We start from the raw sequence: 23,444 nt of genomic DNA on the forward strand, positions 1-23,444 counted from the left end.
GAAAATCAAAAGGATAGGAAGATTTAATTATATAAAAATATAAATTAAGGATGAATTAAGATTTAGTTTAATTTATATAATATATTTTAAAAAATAATATTCAGTGAATTTGAAATTTAAAATTTAATATTATAAATTTTATTATTTTTTAATTATATTTTATAAAAAATTAAAATTAAAATTAATTCTGAAAGACAAAAGTGAAAAAGATAAGATTTGAGAGAGGCTTAATTTCACCACTAAGCTAAGTAATAAATCAACCATTTCAAATTTCTTGCATTTAAAAACAACAAAAGCAATTTTTTCAAAACAAATAAAATATTTATTCAAAAATGTAAACCAAAATTAATATAATAAATAACTTAAAATGTAATTAAATTACTTCACGCAATTATAATATTTAATAAATTTATAATTTTAATTTTAATCCATACAATTTCAAATATAATCTTATCTCAAACTCCTGTCTTTGGAAAAAAAAAACAAACTCTTATTCTTACGGAAAGAATCAAAGAGAAACGACCTTGTCAATTTTCAGCTACATCAAAATTGTAGGTGGGAACAATCCTCAAGCTTCAACACCGAACCGACTGAGTATAATATCAAGAAGCAAGTTTCATTTTAGGATTCAAGCTTTTCTACGTATTTTGGCCTGAAATTCATTAGCATTTAGCATCAGAAAGGGCATATTCCTCTGTTTCCCAGTTCTTTATAAGGATAGCCTCCGTTTGCTTTCCTCCAAAAAAAGGTCACGAAAATAGCCATCAATCACAGTTCTGATCATCGCCTAAATTAGTCAATCACCAAAGATTCAATCACAATCATGGCTACTCCTGAGGTTCTGCAAAGAGAAGACGACCTTCTCCTGTCATCTCCCATGATCGAGCTTAGTAAAGGTAAAATTTTTATCTATTCTTTTTGTTTTATGTTCATGATGAACTGAAAACCCAGATTGATTATCATATTATGTCGATGAAATTATACCCTTTTTGAGAAAAGTTTAAAGCTTTCCCACTTGGGAAAAATTCAGTGATGTTTGTTTTAAATTTTCGGCAGGAGAAAATGGCAAATCTCGTGGGCTCTCGATTGAGAAGAAGATTGAGCTTCTCGAGAGCTTGAACGGAAAAGTAACGTTCTTTATCACTGCCTAATCTGTCCATTGTTTAGAATAATGTCCCATTTGATATATTGATGATGAGATCCATTTTGTGGATTCAATATCAGAAAATAAACGATTGAGCTTACATTGGTTTGGTGGTAAGTGTTGGAGTGTTGTTTAGCCTTTTATTTGCAGATTTCTAGGAAATTTGAAATGTGATCCTTCTTAATGAAAATTTTGCCTAAAAACTGTTTTTGAACTAGCTCATTTATGAATTTCGCTGAGTTAATGGTTTCATTTCTGAATTTGTTTAGGATATTTCAAGAATAAGCTATTCATTCCCCTAAATGATTGTTTATTTGCTGCAGATTACAAACCGGCGTTCTCGGAGATGGTTAAATGATCGTTTGTTGATGGAGCTTGTTCCCCGCTTGAATGCAGAAGAAATCAGAGGCTTATTTGCTCCACCACCATGGGGTAATGACCTGTCCTGCTGAAGATCTCTCATTTTACTCTATGTACTGTGTTACTAACCACCAAGTCTTGCCTTCATGAATCATGATGTCTAATACTTGCTTTCAGATATTAAGAATATGGGCAGGAAGCATCATTATATGAGTACAATAGTAACTTAATAGGTCAATGATGATAGCTGAAGGGATGGGAACATTATTGTTGCTAGCATACTTTAGATAGATTTGTCCTGTTCACTGAAACCACAAGTAGCCAACCACAGTAGTTTCTTTTGCTTTATTCCAGGTCTATTATATTGATATGGACTTGTAATTCATTCACAGGTGATGATGTGCCACCATCAGCATTTTGCATGGCTAATGTGGGAGAATGGGACAAATTTAGGAATATAGACATGGATAAAGAGGTCATTTTGCTTCCCTTATTCATGAAAGCTTTTTCAATCTTTTAAAAAGTTTCTGTAATTGAAGAAGATATCCTGAACCAATTTTCAATATTGGGAAATTATCTCTAAAGGTAAGTTTATAAAGTGAAAATTGTATTTCTTTGCATGCCTCTGCTTTATTTGCAGCAATACTTATTGTTGGGCTAAAAGCCTCCAATCCAATCACACCAGCGGAAGCGAAATCAAACAATAAATCAAACACACAAGAGACAATAATTTAACGTGGTTCGGTCCAACTGACCTACATCCACGGATGAAAAACAAGATCTACTAGTTGTAGAGAATTACAAACATACATCAAATCATCAATCTCACTCAATAATCAATACTCATAAGACACTCTCAATCTCCTCTAGTCCTATGGAGTATTCTCAACCCAAACAAATACAAACCCAAACCTTTGTGCACCATTTCAACACAACCAAACACATACCCATATGCTCTCATACATCATACCTATGTGGACCCTCTCAATCTCTTCTAGTCCACTCACAAACAAACATACACACCCATAAGACATAGAGCCCTAATACTCCTATGGGGTGTCTATCCCACAAAACCCTACAACTCTCTTACATCTTTTTCTCATACCTAATCCTGTAGAGACTTCACCTATTTATAACCATATAAACTTGCCCATTAAGAATCCCTCTCCTCTTAGAATTCTTCTCCTGTAAGTCAAACTTGCCTATTAAGAATCCCTTTCCTTTTAGAATTCTTCTCTTGCAAGTCAAACTTACCTATTAAGAATCATCTTTCTCTTGGAATTCTTCTTTTGCAAGTCTTCTTGTCCATCAAGCAATATCTGATAAATCCCAAACAAATCTCTAACAAATCTCAAACAAATCTCTTATGGGATTTGAGTCAATATTCCCAACACTTATGTATCTCTTAATGTCATTTATGTTGTAAGTTAAATTTACTGTTTATAAGCTAATCTGGATTTTAGTGTTGGATTGGCATGTCTGTGGCAACATGCTTATGCTATTTGCCTCTTCCTCTGTGTTAGGCTAATATTATTGGTGTCATTAATAATTCATCTACAAAGAAGAAATTTCACACCGATGGTGATAAGATGGCTGTCTTGAATGCATGGCAAAGAATTGATTGTAGAACAAGGGAGGCTCTACGACGTAGCTTTCTTTCAGAGCTTATTGCAGGCTATGAGGTACATGATTTTGCTTTTGCTTCTGACAGAATGCTTATTATTATAGGGGTCTTCACTCGACCTTTTGCTTTTGATTTGCTTACAATACTTTAGCTACCACCTCATTTGCTTTTCCAACGTGCAAGGGAACTGGGGAGGACTGGGCTTGTTTAATGTTAGCATGTATTATAGATCCCAGGTTGATATTTATGCTATAATCAAAGGCCTAAGTTTTGGTTGAAAAGGCTTAGTGCGGTTATTCCAGGCTCCAGATGTGTCTCGTGAGAGTTGGGTTGTATATGCTTGAAAGGCTTTAAAAGCAGATTTTTGGTTGAAAATTTTTTGCCCTTGACTACTAAATAAGTAAACAACTAATGTATGAGAGGGAAATATAGTTTGACATAAGACCAACCTGAGTTAGAATAGTCTCCAGGCTTTGGCTTTGGTGAAATTGTGAAAGGCTGAGGTGGCTGGATATCCAACTTTTGTATATTTTTATGTATCTCCATAACCTTGTTTAAGTACCTAATTTTTTACTCTTATGTGGAATAAACTTCCTTTTCACTTTCAGGATAGCATACGGACATTCATAAAGGAAAGTGGGGATGGAGATGACCTCTCATTACAGGTCCAAGATCCTTTCCATAGATTGTTGCTGCATGGTGTCTGTGAGGTAATCCTTTGCATCCATTTTCTTTTTCTTTCAAATGTAGAGGCTTCATTAAACACTAACTAAGCAGTTAGGCTTTGCAAAATGCTGTCCAAACTTGATGTTGGGCTATTTCTATTAATATGGAAAATATTGTTTAGAAAAGAGCTCTGCTATTTGATTCTTGTATTATCTGCTTTAGCAACTCCTTATGGTGGTTAAACTTAAGTATGCTCTAACCAGTGCATTTTTATTGAAGATTTCTTGCGTGGTGGAAGTGTACTAACCCTTTCCTTGAACAGTTTTACAACTTGATCTCAGTAACGGTTACGCAGACGAAGGATGCAGAGTCACTGAAGGTAACAAGGATAAAGAAAAAGAAGACAGGTGTAGTTGATCTCCCAAATATCACATTGTCCCATTTCCTGAAAATGTCAAAGGAGGGCATTTGGTAGTTCTACTGCCAGGAGTTCTCAATTCATGTTCATAAATAAAGAAGTTGTGTACAATGCTGCATTCTAACTTAATGCATCTTGATGATGAAGTAATATTGGCATTAGTCATCACCTGTAAATGTAATTTTAGACCTATAGCTTTGTAAAGCTGGGGTGGCTGAATTCATAATTTCTTCCAGTCAACATAACATGTTGACTGCAGGTTTAGGGTTTAGTTAAGACATGATTCTTCAACATTGTTGTTGTATTGTTGTTGTACTTTATAATGGCTAATAGACATGATGCTTCAACATTGTTGTTGTTAGAGATGTAAATGATACATTAGTATTCGTAAGTTATTCGGGTTTAATTCAGATAAAACTTGAATTCGGCTTGGTTATTATTTAGTCAAGCTCAAGTAGCTTGATTTATCGATCGAGTTAAATTCGAGTATTCTTATATTTAATCCTAGTTATTCGTGAGTCTAATGAAGTTTTTATATTTTAATTATTTTAATTGATAAAATATATCGAATTCGAGCTTGAGCAGAAATAATTGAATTTTTGTCGAATATAAAAATCGAGTTTATTTTTACATATTAATCGAATCTAATCGAACGAGTTCGAATAGTTCGATTTTTATCTCAAGTCGAACTCGAGTTAAAAAGATAAAACTCGGTTGAGTTTAAGTCAAGTTTCAAACCTCAAATTTAGAGTCACGCTTGAACTTAATATTGTATCGATTCAAACTCAATTGATTATATTTCTAATTGTTGTACTTTATAATGGGTAATCTTGTATCAAATTTCCTCATCAACAATGATTGTTTTTGTGTGCCTATTCTACGGCTGAATAGCTCATGTCATTTGTGGCATCTAAATCTCTAAATCATGTTCAAGTTTCCATAATTAAACTTAAATTGAAAAATCTGAAATAGATAAAATTAAATAATAGATTGGGTAATTTTAAACATAATGTAAAAGTGTTTAAAATTTTAACAAAATATATATGAATTTAACAAAAATAAAAATATATATATTTTGGTTTATTTTAGTATTTAATACAAAACAAATATAATACCAATACATGAATAGTTTAGACTATTAAATAATTATAGGTTATTGGTTTTTTTTATTTCAATACAAAACAGAAACAATATAAATGCACAAGAATTGTTTAGACTAATAAATAATTATAAATTATTGGTTTTTATTTTAAATACAAAATAGACATAATATAAATATACAAATGGTTTATATTACTAAATAATTATAGGCTTTCGTTTTTCTATTCCCAATTCTTATAATCAAAACTTTGTTGGAATTCTCCAATTGATATTGGATAGAGCATGTCAGACCAACTGGAGGGAAAACCTCTCACCTCGCAAGGATATCTTGTTTCCCCACATGCATCATTTATAGCTTCACAATAATTGTCATATGCTCCTATTAAATGCTTCGTGGGTCGACAGCTAGTTCAATAGAACACGAGCACTCGACTTAATTGTAAATTGTAAGTGGTAATATAGGAATGGACTGGGGGCACAATGCCAATTCATTTCTACTTGGATTTTGTATTGATTTTTCATTCTTTCCTTTCCTTTCCCAATTTTGTGTTACATATCCATATTCTACTTTGCTGCATGTTAAGCTATGTGGTCATGCAACCTTAGCATCTGCACACACTCTCATTATGGTAAATTCAAACATAATTGAATTTGACACACTATCTGGAATTCTAACAGCTAAAACGGTTCCAGATGTTAATCCAGCCTATGTCTCCAATATACAGAATGGTGGAGTGCTCGAGTATTTTCTAATTAAACTGAATTTTCCTAGCGTTCCCATCACTGAATTCAATTCTGCTGAGGTTTCAGCTATTTCGAAAGCCTTGAATGGTGCTCCTCCGATTGTTATCAAGAGGACAACTACCGCAGATGATCTCTTTGTAATTCTTCCAATATTTTGTTTCTTTCTTTTCTCGTCTCAGTTTGTCTTTTCTAAATTAGATTGATTTACTTCCAATTTCTTTTAAGACAGGTAGAAGTAACTTTTGAAATAGAAGTATGATTAAAAGGAGTGGCATAAACCATCATCTTGTTTTCATTTCTGTGCTTATTTATTTATTTTCATAAGCCAAGAGCACTCTTATTGCTGTCAGGTTTGCTGTTATTTTTATGCTTTCATGTTTGTTATGATAGTGTGGTGATGGGGGATTTGTACTTAGATCTCTTTTTCTGAAAGGACCATTCATTTGCAGGTTGTGCTTCCATCCAGAAAATCTGTTATTGAAATTGAACCACTGTTTGATGACACACTGAAATGTCCTGGACGAGGCTTAATTGTTTCAGGGGTTGCTCCTCCAGATTCTAAATTTGATTTTATTAGTCGGTGTTTCTGCCCTAAATATGGTATTAATGAGGTGATATATTACACTTTATCTCAAACAATTGCTATTTCTTCTAAGCGTCTACTTTGTTTAATTCACTTATCCTACACTTTGTGAGGATATCCATGGAACATATAAGATGCTTGACTCTAATGTATTACGTTCTCAGAAAGAACTTTTTGATGTTAATTATCAAATTTGTCTGCTGTAGCTGATAAGCATCAAAGCCTGGAAAAAGAAATGAATGATTACATGCAAAAATAAAGAAAATAAGTCAATTGATGCCAAGTTTTTATTTTAGCAATAACATTCCAAGTTTTGTGAATGTAAAAAGTACTTGATAGCTGGTTGAGTACCGACCAAATTTTATTCTGATAGAGGCATGATAAATACCGGCATTCATGCATATATGCTCAAGGCATCTATAGCTTGCCCGTTTCTCTTTGTCCATTCATTGATGGATCATTATTTGTCTAGAAGATGGGTTGTACAGATGCTGCCATGATAAAACTAGTGCAGACGTGCTTATATTAAACAACTTGTTCATGTCTGTTTCGCATATCGATCAGGATCCGGTTTGTGGGAGTGCAAATTGTGCATTGGCACCCTATTGGAGCCAAATGCCGAGAAAGTGTGATTTCATTGCACATGCGGTATCTCTCCCTTTCTTTTCCTTTGAATCATTCAATGAAACCAATGCTGCTGTCACTTACACTTTCATATTGATTTTGCGGTTTACTTTGCTTAGGCATCACGTAGAGGTAGAATTATACTTTACAGATAATTTCAAATACGATATAATAATACAAAATAAAAATGATACAGAAAAAATCATATATATATTTTAAAAAAATGTATTTCATGTTTATTCGTATTGATGCAAATTTCAACACGATATAATTCATGTCATATATGTGTTGATTCGTCTAAACACGTGATACAACATAAATAACACATTTAATTTAATTTTATCATACAAGTATACGTTTAATATGTTTAATATGTTTAACACATTTTTTTATATTTATTTTAATTTAATATAAATATATAAAAATTATTTAATTTTTAATTTTTTAAATTATGATACTTAATTAGCTATTTAATATCATATAAAAATTATTATAAAATTATTTTTTAACATTAATAATATAAATATAACATAAATATTAATATTAGTCTTATATATTATTAGTTTATTCTTTAATCTTTAATAGTTTATCATTTTGAATTTGATACTAAAAATTAATATAATTATATAATATAAATTAAAATTAAAATATATATATTAAATACGTATTAAATGAGTATTATATTTTTTTATTTTTTAATATGTAAATATTTTTTATATTATTAATATATCAAATTTATTAAGTAATAAATTATGAATAATTTATAATTTTTATTATTATTTTATATATTCATATTAATCGTATTTATTGTATTTATTTATATATATTTATATTAATCATATATATTTATATTATTTATATTTATTCATATCATAATTAAACGATTTAATTATTTATATTAATAATATTATATCGTATGTCACATATATATATATTAAATATATTATATTCATATTAAAAATTTAAATATATTTTATAATTTATATTATATTTATATTTTAATAATTCATAATATCAAATATAATATGAACCACACGCATTGTCAGGTTTAGGCGGAATGTTGAAGATTCATTTAGATGAGCAGAATCGTAGAGTACTTCTGCGAGGAAAAGCTGTTTCTGTGCTGGAAGGCTTTATTTTGGTATGGATGTTAATTTCTGTCCTGGATATCTGGCGTATTGCAGGTTCTAATGATAGTTCTGTGTGCGATTCCCTGTAATTTTAATTAATAGACTTTTAAGTTGTGGTCTATTCTTGATTACTTTGCCGTGGGACAGCTGATAATATGATTCTCTTTGATCTCTACCAAATACGGCACCAAATGTAATGAGATGTCATCGAAATTGAAAACTTATCTCTGAGAGCACCGGATGATTATTTAGTTTATGAATTGAATTTCTCTGAGAGCACTCTCGCATTTGAGATTGACGTGCTTTGAATTATGAAGGACTCACAACATTGTCACTGCATTATTTCATTATTATTAGAAGACGAAAGAATTCATATCAGCAGACGGGGAAAAACTTTACAGTTGGTTTATTACTATTTTAATCAATTCTCACATGTTGACAGAAACCACAATAGCACTTTTAAATCGAAGATATAGAACTTATCTAATTCAAAATATTTCAAGAAGTTTAGATGATGCTCACGAAATCGAGACAATTTGTTATCAAAAGCAACAGCTACAAGATTTCTTACGATTACAACACGCACTAATGCTAGCCGCAATTTTCCATTTCAATTGTTTTGAGGACACAGAGATACTTGCTGCTCCATTATAATAAATGATACATATTACAAAACTAATCCTTCAATCGCTGAAGGAAACTATATGAAAATGAATTTATTCCTTGCACGAAATAAATTAAGCCAAGTCAACAATCTCCATTTTACTAATAGTGGTTGTCTGCTTTATACATGCTCATGGTTTAAATATTTCACTAAAACTATCATCTAATAGCTTAAATAAATCAACTGGAGAAGAATGAAGAATCTGAACTCAAACTCACTCTTACAAATCAACAATATCTTGATCTAATAGTAAAAAGAGGAATTATTTGACATGTAAATTTGGTACAAACAACCCTACTCTTCATCTTCAAAATAAAAAATCTTTAAGATAAGGAAATGATATTAATAATAGTAAGAAGAAAAAAGCTCTAATCAAGATAATCAAATGATATATAATTTCTTTGCTAACGGATTAGGAAAATGGTCAAAGTCAAAAGTCCTCTTCCAGGCTACCGCGTCCGGAGAGCCTGGCGGACTTTGCTTCTAGCTGGCAGCCTGCTTTGACCTTTAGCGGGCTCTCGGCCCTTCGCGGTGGCTTGTCCGGACGCCACATTAGTTGACATTGATTAAATTGCAGGGGTATATCAAGTCATCAGCAAATCTATAAATAGAGCTGCAATTCTACTTGGTCTCCATCCATTTCCCTTTCATCTCTCCTAGTACAACATATTGAGATTAACATGGCTTCTCTTCAATATTTTCTCTTCACTTCTCTGTTACTGTTTTGTTCCCCTTCATTAGCCCAACAGTCTTTCCGTCCAAAGGCCTTGGTAATTCCTGTCTCTAAAGATGCCTCCACACTTCAATACCTGACCACTATCAACCAAAGGACACCCCTTGTGCCCGTAGACCTTGTGGTTGATCTTGGTGGCAGATACATGTGGGTTGATTGCGACCGGAATTATGTTTCATCAACATACCGCCCTGCCAGGTGCGGTTCAGCCCAATGCTCATTCGCTGGAGCAAATGGCTGCGGAGATTGCTTCTCAGCACCAAGGCCAGGGTGCAACAACAACACATGTGGTGTCAGTCCTGATAACTCTGTGACTCACACCGCCACTTTTGGTGATGTTTCCCAAGATGTTGTGTCTCTCCAATCAACTGATGGGAAGAATCCTGGAAGAGTAGTCAGTGTACCTAGGTTCCTTTTCGCCTGTGCACCGACTTTCCTGCTTCAAGGTCTTGCTAGCGGTGTTGTGGGCATGGCTGGGTTCGGTAGAACTAGGATTGGACTTCCTTCACAATTTGCTGCTGCCTTCAGTTTCCACAGGAAATTTGCTATTTGCCTCTCATCCAATGGTGTTATTTTCTTTGGCGATGGTCCCTATGTGTTCCTCCCTGGAGTTGATGCATCAGAATCCCTTACTTTTACACCACTCTTCATTAACGCTGTTAGCACAGCCTCTGCTTTCCCTCTGGGTGAACCTTCCGCTGAATATTTCATTGGCGTGAAGTCCATCAAGGTGAATGAAAAAGTTGTCTCATTGAACACAACATTATTGTCTATTGACAGCGAAGGTGTTGGCGGCACAAAGATCAGCACCGTGAATCCCTACACGGTCCTGGAGGCTTCAATCTTTAAAGCTGTCACTGAGGCCTTCATTAATGAGGCTGCTGCTAGGAACATCACCAGGGTTGCCGGTGTGGCTCCATTTGAAGTGTGCTTCAGCTCAAGCAATATTCTAAGCACACGCTTAGGTGCAGCAGTGCCATCAATAGATCTTGTGCTGCAGAATGAGAACGTTTTTTGGAGGATTTTTGGCGTAAACTCGATGGTAGAGGTTAGCAGGGAAGTGTTGTGTCTTGGGTTTGTTAATGGTGGCTCAAACGCAAGGACTTCCATTGTTATTGGAGGGTACCAATTGGAGGACACTCTTCTTCAGTTTGATTTGGCAACTTCAAGGCTGGGATTCAGCTCTACCCTCTTGGGCAGGCAAACTACTTGTTCCAACTTCAACTTCACATCCAACGCTTAGATGCCACGCCCCTGGTCAAAATATGAATATAGAGTACCAAACAGTATAATTATGTCTACTTTTAAAAAAAAAATTGTAATTCGGATATATAGAGAAAGAAATTATAAATAAAAAATTTTAATTAAATTTTAAATCAAATATTGCATAAATTAATTGATAAGAATCTTTAATTAAAAAAAAAAAATCCACTAACATTTAGTCAAAACAAAAACCATGTGCTGTTATTACTCTATCCAGAGTTTTTAGTGAGTTCACTGTGAATGGATAGGATTGTTGGGTTTCTGAAATAAGGAAATTCCTAAAGATCATTCATACATAGATGGCAGAATATATATAATATTGTTCCGTTTAATTAAATAAAATCTGGTGTACTGATCAATCATTCTAGAAAAGTGTTTTGGATTGGTTCTGACTTTTGATTCCAGGTTCCACGCTTCTTCCAAATTTGAATAGTATAATTTCAATAGTTTATGGTTTTGGAAACTTTCTTGTTTTTCGAACGGGGATAAATTTTTTTTTTTTTAATGAATGAATGAGGATAATTTTATGTATCAAATCCAGAAAAATGAAAAAAAATTCATCAGAATACTATATATCTGTTACTATATATATTAAAATAACCTTGCTTAAGGTCTCAATTGCTTGACGAGTATATATTAAAATAACCTTGCTTAAGGTACTAGTTGCTTTGCTTGACATATATTAAAAATAATGAAAATTTGATAAAAAAATAGTCTAATATTAAAAATAATGTAAAAAATTGATGAAGAATAGTCTATCTTATACCAATAGTATTTTATTTAAAATTATTGTAATATAATTAATTAATTTTAATTCAAAATTATATTAAGTCATTTAAAATTTTATATAGAGTCTACACTTATAAACGATAGACTTTTATATAAATTTTTATTAAGATTAAATAATTATAAAATTATAATAAAAAATTATTGTTGACATGATCTCTTATCTTAGAAGTGATTACGGTTTGAATCGGATCAAATTCGATTTAGTTTTTTCATATAATGCATAATATTATAATTTTTTTTAAATCTAATCCGAATTCAAATTGATCTTTTATTAAAATTGATTCGATTTGAATCAAATTCTATTAGTTTGATTCATCGATTTTTAAATTTTAAATTTTTTATATAATATTTTAATAAAAATTTTAATATATTTAAATAAATTTATATATAAAATAATTATTTTTAATTTATAAAAATTTAAATATATATAATTAATAAAAAATATATAATTCAGTTCTATTCAATTTTTTTTATTTTTTATATTCTGATTTAAATTTAATATACATATATATATTTAATATTTAATTTTGATCTGAATCAAATAAAAAAATAAGCTTGAACAAAATCAAATACTATAATTTTAAATTAATTTTCAATTTTTTCAATTTTTTTTCTCAACCCTGTATGCAACCCGGCCAAACTCTAATTCCATTAAATTCTTGTCAATTTTGGGTGAAGTTGGTTTAAACATATGGGACCAAGGAAATGGCCAGCCACCTGAAGAAGGAAGTGGACTGGGGCTAGAAAATGTGTGGAAATTATCTTATTTCCATTTTGCCGTTTATTCTAAAACCTATTCAGAAAGATTTCCAAATTTTTAAACAAAAGATAATGAAATAAGTACAACATAGAGTAAATTCGCAGGCTCACCATACTCCAAGCCAATTTTCTGAGATGGAGGCTCAATTTAATTCGGTTTTTGTATAATTGAATAGTAATAAATCTTGCTCCTATATTATTTTCATTTGTTCATCATTGCAATTTTCAGATTAATTAGCATGCCTGTAACTTTAAATAACATTCAAATAATTCTATTTGTTTTAGTTACAATTTAGATTTTATTACACTTTCGATGCATTACGATTAAATTTATTGTATTTTCAGTTGAATCCAAACGTTTATTTTAATAAAATCAAGTAAAAATAAATTTTTTATTAAATTTTTTTAATCATAATTATAATAATTTTTTTAATCGTAATCATAATAAATTTTATTATTATTTTTAATTTTATTACGATTAATTTTATCATTCATTTAATCGAAACCTTAATTTTTAATTAATTATTAAAATTTGAAAACTTCACTTTTAAAATATGTTGTGGCTTACTCAATATGATGATCTAATCAATAAATTATTATCTTAATTGTAATAAGGTTAATATTAAATCGTAGGTCTCAAATTTAAATTTCAATAATAATTTAATAAATGTAAAAAAAAAAAAATGATGATGATGTATGTGAAAAGACCATATGACCTAAGCCCGCCTTCTTTGCGTATAAATGTTAAGATTATCTATTTTCAAGAAGTGTTTTGGAACGCAAATATAGGTATATGCTATGTATGCTTGTATGTTGTATATGTACATGATACATATGATTCTAATAAAACCGCATACACGAGATTGAATGTACAACCATTTTGACAAAAAGCACATGGCAAATAACCAATGAATATCATTTTGATTTGTTTATGCAATGTAGACCGGATCAAATAAGAATCCCAATCGTCTTACGTTACATTTGATTTATAGTTAACCATGATTATTTAGGGAAATTAATCAAAGTAGGATCCTTGTGGTTTACATGGGAGAAGTTGCCATCATGCTAAAAGATGTAAAAGCAAAAAATAAAAGCCAAGAGAATTGCTTCTCATATGTGGATCCAGGGGCCTGGACAATCGTATCATCTACATATATTAGCCGCCTGGCAGATCCATAAATGTAGTGGATGTCCCTATCTCTTTCCCTCTTGATTAGATTCTATTTGATCAGAGATTGTTTAATTAGATTTCGTGTATTCCTGATGAGATTCCCACTTTGATTGAATTTTATTTTCTGTAATGACAACGATTACACGGATTAAGGCATTAATTGGCTTCAATCTGGAAGCAAAGGAAACAGATAAATAGACTGAGCAATTAAAAAAATTAGGAAATGGAAAAGCGTAGCAAGCACCAATGATTCCCTGCTTTAAGGAACCAAAACAATGAGCAGACTAATTGAGATGCTAAAGCAAATTTATTAACTCTTATTCAACAGGTCTCCCGTTGAATCTTAACACCTGCATTCTTCATTCTTATCCCATCTTCTCTTTATGGTTTTTCCATTTTTTTTTAATAAAAAATTAAAATAAAAAAGAAAGATAAATTCCATCTAAGTCTTTAAAATTTAAATATAATTCAATTCAAGTCCATTAAGTTTACATGTGGACACTTTACCCCACACTTTTCAATTAATAGGATAAAATTTTTTTTATCAATTATCTCTTAATTATTTCATTAATAGTTTTATTATAATATCATTCTATCTTTAAAAAATTAATATCTCCAAATATTCACATAAAATAATAATTTATAATAATAATTTTTGTTATTTTTCTTAAAAAATATAAGATATATTAATAATATATAAAAAAAGATTTTTAAGTGCAAAATATAAAAACAAAATTTACAATTATAAATATGTTAATATATAAATATGTATAATAAAATGAATATATTAAACATGTAACAAATATTCGATATAGAACAAATTAAAAAAAATGAATATGTAGCATATAATAAGAAAAAATGTTTGGTTGAAAAACAAAAGCAAAAATTTGGTTAAAATTTGCTTAATATATTTAATATATTTATTTTGTTTTACATATATTTACATATTAGTATATTTATAATTGTAAGTTTTTTTTATATGTTGCATTTAAGAAATCTTTTTATATTAGTAATATATTTTATGTATTTTGCAAAAAAATAAAAATAATTTATTCTGATAAAATATTATATTATGTGAATATTTGAGGATATTGATTTTTTAGGAGTAAAACAATGTTTTATTGAGATTATTAATAAAATAATTAAAAGATAATTGACAGAAGGGCCTTTTTGTCCTGTTAATTAAAAAATTTGGAACGGAGTGTTCACTTTTTAAATTAGTATATTTGAGTTGAATTATACTTAAATTATAAGGATACGATGGAATTTGCCCTTAAAAAGGAAAAAGAAACTTTAAACACAATGCCCTCAAAAACTGTTTAAACCTTGTCTGTTTTCTTATAAATGGTTGTATGATATTGACAATGCCACTTCCCTGTTACCAGTCCACATTCATAGCAATTTGCATTTTGCAGAACTCCCGAGAGAGAAGCAGGGAGATAGCGCATACGATGCTAGGTGTCTTTGGCAGTGAAATTGTAACGCCACCAGAGGAGCTGGTGGCTGCAGGAAACAGCAGTCCATCCCCCAGAACCACCGCTTTGGCTTTGATGAAACGCTACATCAAGTCTAACCCCTCTGCAGTTTCCATACAAATTGGTGACCAAGCTAGCTTGGCTTACTCTCGCCGGAATGAGTCTCTTCTACAACCAAGGTAAGATACAACATCTACAAATATCCAAAAAAAAAAGAGAGAAGATCATAAACAATTAATACAAATTAGTTCCATCAAACATAAAAAGGTTGCATGTCTTTTGATCGTTCTGGTCAGATTCTTGATTAAAAATAGGCTTTCATCACCATCTTCTCCTTTTCTCTATGGAGGGTTTTCTGGGTTCTAGTGCCTCTTTGCTCTTACAATTACAAGACCTCTGAATCAAGAGAGGAGCTTGTAGTTAATCATAGCAAGGATTCATAGATATGTAGCTTATCTAAGGTTCAAATTGAAAGATTAATCTGATAATCTTGGGTTTGATATAGAGCAGGCCTTCCATTTTGAGACCGGGGTCCATTGAAAGTTAGCATGAAATATTCAACTACGGATCACATTGCATGTTTCCCACGTGTCAATTATTAGAACTCAAAAGTTTTGCAGTTGGCTTGTTGTCTGTTTCTACTGATACGTAACGTGTGAGTTTTACTGTTTTGCCAATAACCTGCAAAAAATTAATAAACGGAACATGAAAAGAGCAGTGGAACATACACTTGAAGAAAAGAAGAAAGGGAGAAAAGAGTCATAAATTGTTGACGAGTGATCTAAATTATGGTTTTCTCTTGTATCTGATGATGTGAATGCAAATCGATGTTGGGTGCAGATCATTTGGGGTCAAAGATGATATATTCTGCTTGTTTGAAGGCATGCTCGATAACTTAGGCAGCCTAAGACAAGAATATGGTCTAGCCAAGTCTGCAAATGAGGTGATGCTGGTGATTGAAGCCTACAAAGTGTTGCGTGACCGAGGCCCTTATCCTCCCAGCCATGTGGTTGGCCACCTTGCTGGCAATTTTGCGTTTGTAGTATTTGACAAGTCTACATCCGCTTTATTCGTGGCTTCTGTAAGTTATTTTGGTAATTGGTATCTAAATGCTTGGTTAAAACTAATTTTTTTGCTCGCATGCTGCCTCAAGTACTGACCATCGGTCTGTTTAACATTGGTTAATACAAAAAACAGGATCAGTCTGGCAGGGTTCCCCTCTACTGGGGAATTACTGCTGATGGATTTGTGGCATTTTCGGATGATGCAGAGATGCTTAAAGGTGCATGTGGCAAGTCACTTGCTTCTTTCCCTCAGGGTATCATCTTTTTCTTCCTTTTGGAGTTTTAACAGTTCAATAGTTGGATTATGTACCCTAGATGCCCTAAGCAATTAAACATTCCCTCTCTGTTTGGTAATAATGCCCTGTACTTTGTAGTTGAAAATATATATATAAACCTACTAGAGAATTGCCAATTGTCATAAACATATTCTGGACATTGAAATTTATGTTTTGCCAATGTTTATGCATGCTTTTGTTTTTTGCAATTTTTGATTGCTTAGAAGTGGTTTTTTTTTAAGAAATTGATGGCATTAGTAATTAATGAGGATGCTTCCAATGGTTTATAGGATGCTTCTTCTCAACTGCAGTAGGCGGGCTACGAAGCTATGAAAATCCCAAGAACAAGATCATTGCCATTCCTGCAGCTGATGAAGAGATATGGGGTGCAACATTCAAGGTAACAAATTCTGCATTCGCTACTTAATTCATGAGTCTTTTGAAAGGTAAAGTGATAAACAGCATTGCTAATTGACGAACAGCCACTTTGGTTTTTTTTTGTTTTTGTTTGTAGAAGAGCACTAGACTGTTAATTTTAATGGTTAAGATTTAAATTCTGACAATTTCAAACATTAAAAAAAAAAAAAAAACAAACTTTTTGAGTGGAGTAGCCAACTAAGCTAACTGACCCATAGCGATTAGATTTTATATACGAACTATAATCACCCCTAAATGCCCCGTCTATGGTTAACTTATATCCATCTAGCCATGCATCATGCTATGGATAGAGTAATTTTTCAGGATTAATATTGTGTTAACTACCAGTTACTTTTAAGAGAAGCGTGTAATTGACTTTCAGGTGGAAGGAGCAACAGTTGTCGCAGCCAGAGTAAATCAAGAAGGAACCCTGTTGTTGTGGTGATAATGGAAGAAGTGGAAGGGGGAAAGCCAGGGTGTGCCAGGGACTTCAACCATGTGAAAATTTGTTAATTTCACTATCATCTGTGTAAATGGTTTGAGTGAGACCCTTTCACTGCAATCCATTAAATTAGTACTACTAAATTACAATCACATAATAAAGCATGTCTTGCCTTTGTCCTTATGCTCAATTTTCTTCTCTTGGAGGATGGAAAGGTAAACGTCTTTTTTCCTTTTTTAAAGGTTACAAAAATCTTTGAATTATAAATTAAAAATATTACAATCAATCAACCCTTCCAACATATATTTGCATTCAATTAAACTCTTATTTAAATAAAAAAATTAACACCATTAATTTTTTTTACCAACTAGTATCCCTTACAATTGTCAATTTTCACTTCAATTTGCAGTCCATTCAAAATAAAAATTAAGGTAATAAAATACGGAATGGACCAATTGGAAACAAGAGAAAGTTAAAAGTAGGGTTAATTTAATATTATTGTTTCGAATAAAAAAGTTTGAATCGAGAAAAATGTATAAAAAAATGTGATTAGAAATTTTAAATATTTGATTTGATATTATTATAAAAAAATGTTGAGTAAAATTAAGTGTTTAATATTGTTATGAAAAATGTTGTGGGTAATTAAAATTTTTAAAAATATATAATAATAAATATTAGAAAATATATAGATAACGCATTTTTTCAATGCAAAAGTATATCTTGGAGAGCTTTTGATTTAGATTTGCAAATTAGGTTTTTAAACTGATAAATTATATATATTTTTTATTATTTAACATTAAGATTAAGTCAAAAATAATTTTTAAATATAAGAACTACTTTCACCTGTAATGCTAAATTCTAAATTAGAACTAAAAATAAAAGTACGTGGCATTGATCTTTTTGGGTAGTAAAAACTTAAGCGCTAGGCCCAAATGTAAAATAACTATTTCTGGTACGTCGTCGTTTCAATAAACTCTGAAAGTCAAAAAGGCCTCTTGGCGGTGGCCCGAGCCCTAAATCCCCCTCCCAGAGCAAACAGGCCCCCTCTCTCTCCCGCTTCTTTGACAGTTCGACTGGCTCTTTCGCTTTTTGCTTCAAGCCTACCTCTCCACTCTTTCCTCAACATGAAGCTCGTCAGGTCAGTTTATCTGTATCTTTTTCTATTTTCTTTTTACTAAGAAAATTTGCTTCTTTTCTTTGTGTTTACGAATTGATGTGGAAAAAAAGAACTTTTTAGATTCTTGATGTAATGGTTTTGATTTGAAAAAAAATGAGCAGGTTTTTGATGAAGTTGAACAATGAAACGGTGTCGATTGAGCTCAAGAACGGAACCGTTGTTCACGGCACCATCACAGGTTCCTCGCTTTCCCTTTTCCTCTTCTTTTTCCCAACATTAGGGTTTAGCTAAACCCTAAAGCTCCGTTCCGTTCAGCGAAGTTGTAAAAGCTTTTGATTATTTGTAAAAAACTCTTGTCAATGTGCCATCGTTACGAGGTTTTATTGTTTTCTCTGTTTTTTTTCTTTCTTCTAAAATGAGTAATGCCAACTATAATCATAATTCCCGTCTAAATTGTGTATTCTGTGGCTAGCCTTTTCGTTAAATTTGTAACTTTAAAATTGGGAATAGATTTAGTTGTTCACAGCTTTGCGCCTAATATCACTTATGTTACCTTTTAAGATGAACTAATTTTGGACTTAGTATGCTGTTGAGTGGTGACTATGAATCATTTCTGAAAGGCAGCGTACTTTTGATAAACTATTCAAATGTATAGATTGGTTTGCACATATGACGTCTTAATTATGAGTTAGTTACTGATACTACATGAAATTGGGTTATTTGCAGACTTTCGTGTATGTGATTAACCAATTCCTGTCTGAACAATTTCTTTTCATCTTGTTGTTATTGGATGACTTTCTGTACCTTTATTAAAGAACATTGTTAAGCTCTTATTTTCTACTCTTTGGGTTTAGGGTTTGATCTCCTTAATTATGAGCTTCTTACGAGCATAATCTCCTAATAGGAATCTACTGTTTCTTAGCATTAATAATGACAAAAACTATGAAGTCAATTCTCCTTCTGTAAATGATACAATTGTTTTCTTTGTCTTAAGTGATCATCACTTTCGGCACTTTAAGCTCATGATGGTTTCTATAGGTGGAGAAATAGTGATGATATCTAACAAAGAAGAAACAATAATTTCTAAGAGGATTTACTTGGATACAAACACAAAAAAAGAATGTGTGCCTCTTTCTGCTTGAAGTCAATATCCCCTTTTATAACACGTGGCAGTAATATATTTAGTTGTCTATGACTACATTGCTGGATTTCTAGGTCACTAATATGCTGCTACGTCTCTCATTCTTTGTTATTTTGTATTTCTCTAATCAAAAGTTTTCTCTAAATGTTTCTAACTTGGACAGCATCGGTTTTGACCATGCATATTAGATTTTAAAGATGGGTAAATGGACTTTAGTGATTTCCTGATTGAGCATACACATGTTGGCATTGCAAGTTTCTGACTAATTGATTTACTATATTTGTTTTAGGTGTGGATATCAGTATGAACACCCATCTGAAAACAGTGAAGCTCACATTGAAGGGGAAAAATTCAGTGAGTTTGGATCACCTTAGTGTAAGGGGTAACAATATTCGCTACTATATTCTGCCTGACAGCTTAAATCTTGAGACATTGCTGGTTGAAGAGACACCTAGGGTGAAACCCAAGAAGCCAACAGCTGGTATTGCCATTTCTCTCTGGCTCCACCTTTTCCCCTTTTTGAATGTCCTACTTCTATAAGCTTTGTTTTCTCGAAGTATTGTTAGTATTGATCCTTCTAATGCATTTCCAAATTCAGGGAGGCCTTTGGGACGTGGTCGGGGTCGTGGGCGTGGGCGTGGACGCGGACGAGGCCGTTAAATAAGTTGTGCTGCTTCCAAATTTTTGTGACAGGTGTTGTTACAAATATTTTACTGTTATGTGAGATTATTAGCCCGGTTTGGATGGCTTAATTATGAATCCTGAGATTCCCCACATAGGATGATTTGATCTAATGCGAATAGCTGATCTGATAATCTTGTTCCTTTTTTACCATTTGTTGCTTGGAGACTGAATGGTATCCTAGTTTTCCATTTCTTTGCCAAGTACCGTTTGTACTTCTCAGTTTTTTAGGTTTTCACTTTTGGTTAAATATGTAATTTACTCAATTTCTGTTAACAACTTTTAACAATTTTGAGGTGGGAAATTTGATGGAATTTACCTTAAATTAGTGCTAAATTTGTTCAAAAAATAGAATTTGAGTTTCTCTTTTTCAAATTAAAAAAAAAAAAGAAAGGAAAGAACTCTGTGTGCTTGTTCTTACTTAATGGAAACAATAGTAGAATTGGTGTATCTCCATTTTGCAGTGTAAGATTGCTTGAATGTATTTTAGTTGAATTGAAAACTCTCTCCATCATGATTATCATTATCCTATAATAATTGTTCTGATTTTTGTAGCCCAAATTAATGGACATCATACCTAAAATCATGCCAAGTACCCTTGCTTCCCTTGTTTTAGATTTTGTTTTTTCTTTTACATGGCTATCACCTTCCAACCATTTTTTTCCCTTCTTTTTGAATGGCAATTTTCACTCACAGCACCTTGAAGATGAAGCAGAACTTGGTTAATTTAAAGTACTTGTTAACTTCTAGTTTCTTCTAGCATAAATTTATGGTGACAGGTGCAACCATTTCTCTGTTTACCTGATTTTTCGTGGGTGGTAAAATGCAGCAATCTATCGGATTTAGATGCCTGTCCTGAAATTGAAATCTCTTTTTTCTACGATCAGGCGGCAACACTGGCACCGCAATAGGCATAGGACAAGAGGCGGCAGGGTGCCGTAGAATAAATGAGTAGGCTTGTCTCAATGTTGAGCCAATTTAATTTTTGGCTATCCCTATTTATGTCACCTAAAGCTTTCCTTCCCGTTCTATTTTAATACTAATAATTCCTTGTCTTATCATTTAGCTGTTATTGCAATTGTAAATTCGATGATATAATATAAAAATATTATTATAAAATATAAAATAATATAATTTAAAATTTTAAAAAATTTTATATAAATTTCATAAAAATTAAAAATATATTTCATATTTAATATGTTAATTATAATTATAGTTGATAATTTTGTTTCGGTATCGGTTGATAAGTTTTAGTTATATCAAAATATGATATATTTAAAGATGATTTTTTGTATCAAATTTGATATTAGATAATATCAATTATTTTTATTAGTTTTGGTTTGTTTCGGTAAATTTTGATGAAATAGCATGTTGCGGTGGATATGAAAATGTAAAATATATTTTTTAATTTTTAATTTATTTTTTATTATTTAATTATTTTTAATCAAATAAAAATAAAATTAATTGATAAAATAATTTTTAAAAAGTGAGTTTTTTATTTTTTTTTTATTTTAACTTATTTTTTCATACTTTATTTTTTTAAACCAAAGTTTTATGATTTTGTATTTTATTTTTTCAACCCAAAGTTTATAAATATTTTAATTTCTTAAAAACAATTATATTCCTTTTATAAAGATTAACAATTATAAAGTTTTGATTAATTTTTTTCATCTATTTGTTTTTATATTAATATTTATATGAAAAATATTTATTTAAATATCATAATTAAGTGTTTAAAAATATTTTAAAAATTTTATGATATTATTTCTTTTGTTTTTTAAACCTATTTATTTGATTTAAATATATTGTATATTTATTTGGTGATTTGTTAATAATATTATAATATATAATTTTATACATATTTATAAATATACTTGTACTAAATAAAAAAATCTAAAATAATATATCGAAATAATTGATATCGATATAATTTTTTTAAAAAAGTCAAAATATTATTGGATATGATATTAACAATCTTAATTATAACATATAATTTTTATATTTTATATATATTTAACATAAAATAAATATGAATAAATATACAAATGTTCAAAATCTAATAGTAATTACAAGCTTCCCCTATTTATTTATTTATTATTCTTTTTAAGTCATTTTCTTTAATAACTCCTTTGAGTCACTACTGCATCCATCAATGCAAAATCTCGCACGTCGCGGGTGTGTGTGTCCTTTCATTTCTGACTCCAAAAATGTCTTCCACTTTTGTATTAGCCTTTTAATGAAAAATGAAAAATTAAAAATTCAAATATAAAGTTCGTTTTCATCGCATAAATTGAAAATTTTGTGCTCAGAGCTCAATATTCTTTTTATAGTAGTTACGTCCAACTATATATGTTCAAAATGCTACTATCTTCCAAGAAACTTTACGGAGAGCACGAATCTGTGAGCATAATTCAAAATTCATATGAAAATATTTAGAACATTAATTTAAATAATTACGGATTTGTTTGGGTTTACATAATTGATAAACAAAAACGACAGCAATTTTTCAAAACGATTAAATTCTTTTTTTTTTTTGTTTTTGTTTTTAAAAGTAGTTTTTAATATATAGACATCGTTAATTAAAGAGAACATAAAATTTCAGCTAATTTTACTAAAACTTTAAAATTCTATCCATTAAAGGTTTAGTAGTTTAAAGGTTTACACAATCATCAAATTATACCGACACAATAAATGTGTAGGTTTACACGTAAGTGATCACAGTTAAATTATTTAAATTTTTATATTTATTTTATATTATAATTAAATTTATCGATATATTTTATTAAATATTAAAATCATCGATTAATAATAATGCATTTATTGAAAAATTCAAACATTCTTGTATTTGGATAATATTAATTTGATTGTTTGATTTTAAAAAAATATAATTTAAAAAAAATTTAGATTGATTAATTTTACTTTGACGTAGTCATGATCTTCAAAAGCAATTTAATCATTTAAATAATATTTTAATGATGTTATCTAATAAAATCATCTAATATTAAATTATAGCAATCTTTATGTCCCTAATCGATATAAGATCAATCATGATTATAAGT

General features: G+C 30.7%; 4 protein-coding genes and 1 pseudogene across 9 annotated transcripts; all 5 read left to right on the forward strand.

Annotated features, from left to right (window-relative positions):
* The first annotated feature begins 435 nt into the window (after nt 1-435).
* LOC111283278 (uncharacterized) lies at nt 436-4,573 on the forward strand. 3 transcript variants are annotated; one of them, XM_022871732.2, is made up of 7 exons: nt 436-896; nt 1,057-1,127; nt 1,468-1,576; nt 1,897-1,979; nt 3,028-3,186; nt 3,737-3,838; nt 4,117-4,573. In XM_022871732.2, the coding sequence occupies exons 1-7, from the start codon at nt 824-826 to the stop codon at nt 4,267-4,269; spliced, it is 750 nt and encodes a 249-aa protein (XP_022727467.2). In that variant the 5' UTR covers nt 436-823; the 3' UTR covers nt 4,270-4,573. The 3 variants fall into 3 exon arrangements, with proteins under 3 accessions (XP_022727467.2, XP_022727468.2, XP_089614690.1); XM_089758564.1 differs by lacking the exon at nt 436-896 and adding an exon at nt 1,225-1,257 and having other exon boundaries at nt 1,070-1,127; XM_022871733.2 differs by lacking the exon at nt 1,057-1,127 and having other exon boundaries at nt 467-896.
* Nucleotides 4,574-5,491: 918 nt separating this feature from the next.
* On the forward strand, nt 5,492-7,383 carry LOC111283279 (uncharacterized; annotated as a pseudogene). Its single transcript, XR_016336928.1, has 3 exons — nt 5,492-6,194; nt 6,507-6,668; nt 7,205-7,383. The product of XR_016336928.1 is annotated as an uncharacterized LOC111283279 (transcript).
* A 2,222-nt stretch (nt 7,384-9,605) lies between these two features.
* On the forward strand, nt 9,606-11,172 carry LOC111283277 (putative aspartic proteinase GIP2). Its single transcript, XM_022871731.2, has one exon. The coding sequence runs from the start codon at nt 9,739-9,741 to the stop codon at nt 11,032-11,034; it is 1,296 nt and encodes a 431-aa protein (XP_022727466.2). The 5' UTR covers nt 9,606-9,738; the 3' UTR covers nt 11,035-11,172.
* Nucleotides 11,173-15,030: 3,858 nt separating this feature from the next.
* On the forward strand, nt 15,031-17,629 carry LOC111283825 (stem-specific protein TSJT1-like). The gene is made up of 5 exons (XM_022872452.2): nt 15,031-15,427; nt 16,089-16,329; nt 16,446-16,566; nt 16,878-16,987; nt 17,387-17,629. Exons 1-5 carry the CDS (start codon nt 15,126-15,128, stop codon nt 17,447-17,449), a joined length of 837 nt encoding a protein of 278 aa, XP_022728187.2. The 5' UTR covers nt 15,031-15,125; the 3' UTR covers nt 17,450-17,629.
* A 789-nt stretch (nt 17,630-18,418) lies between these two features.
* Nucleotides 18,419-21,441, forward strand: LOC111283482 (small nuclear ribonucleoprotein SmD1b). 3 transcript variants are annotated; one of them, XM_022872068.2, is made up of 5 exons: nt 18,440-18,584; nt 18,725-18,801; nt 19,994-20,185; nt 20,303-20,397; nt 21,215-21,441. In XM_022872068.2, the coding sequence occupies exons 1-4, from the start codon at nt 18,571-18,573 to the stop codon at nt 20,362-20,364; spliced, it is 345 nt and encodes a 114-aa protein (XP_022727803.2). In that variant the 5' UTR covers nt 18,440-18,570; the 3' UTR covers nt 20,365-20,397; nt 21,215-21,441. The 3 variants fall into 3 exon arrangements, with proteins under 3 accessions (XP_089614692.1, XP_022727803.2, XP_089614691.1); XM_089758565.1 differs by having other exon boundaries at nt 21,273-21,441; XM_089758566.1 differs by lacking the exon at nt 21,215-21,441 and having other exon boundaries at nt 18,419-18,584; nt 20,303-20,721.
* Nucleotides 21,442-23,444: the final 2,003 nt, after the last annotated feature.

The sequence above is a fragment of the Durio zibethinus genome, chromosome 3 (genome assembly GCF_047325235.1).
Source record: "Durio zibethinus cultivar Kanyao isolate XHJ-2024 chromosome 3, ASM4732523v1, whole genome shotgun sequence".
NCBI lineage: Eukaryota > Viridiplantae > Streptophyta > Magnoliopsida > Malvales > Malvaceae > Durio > Durio zibethinus.

Excerpts from the sequence above, each read along its gene's own strand:
- LOC111283278 (XM_022871732.2), top strand. The coding sequence starts at position 824 with ATGGCTACTCCTGAGGTTCTGCAAAGAGAAGACGACCTTCTCCTGTCA. Across the intron at positions 1,128-1,467 it reads TCGAGAGCTTGAACGGAAAA|ATTACAAACCGGCGTTCTCG; the intron begins GTAACGTTCTTT and ends TATTTGCTGCAG. Across the intron at positions 3,839-4,116 it reads TGCTGCATGGTGTCTGTGAG|TTTTACAACTTGATCTCAGT; the intron begins GTAATCCTTTGC and ends TTCCTTGAACAG.
- LOC111283277 (XM_022871731.2), top strand. The coding sequence starts at position 9,739 with ATGGCTTCTCTTCAATATTTTCTCTTCACTTCTCTGTTACTGTTTTGT.
- LOC111283825 (XM_022872452.2), top strand. The coding sequence starts at position 15,126 with ATGATATTGACAATGCCACTTCCCTGTTACCAGTCCACATTCATAGCA. Across the intron at positions 16,330-16,445 it reads CCGCTTTATTCGTGGCTTCT|GATCAGTCTGGCAGGGTTCC; the intron begins GTAAGTTATTTT and ends TACAAAAAACAG. Across the intron at positions 16,988-17,386 it reads TATGGGGTGCAACATTCAAG|GTGGAAGGAGCAACAGTTGT; the intron begins GTAACAAATTCT and ends ATTGACTTTCAG.
- LOC111283482 (XM_089758566.1), top strand. Across the intron at positions 18,802-19,993 it reads TGTTCACGGCACCATCACAG|GTGTGGATATCAGTATGAAC; the intron begins GTTCCTCGCTTT and ends TATTTGTTTTAG. Across the intron at positions 20,186-20,302 it reads ACCCAAGAAGCCAACAGCTG|GGAGGCCTTTGGGACGTGGT; the intron begins GTATTGCCATTT and ends TTCCAAATTCAG.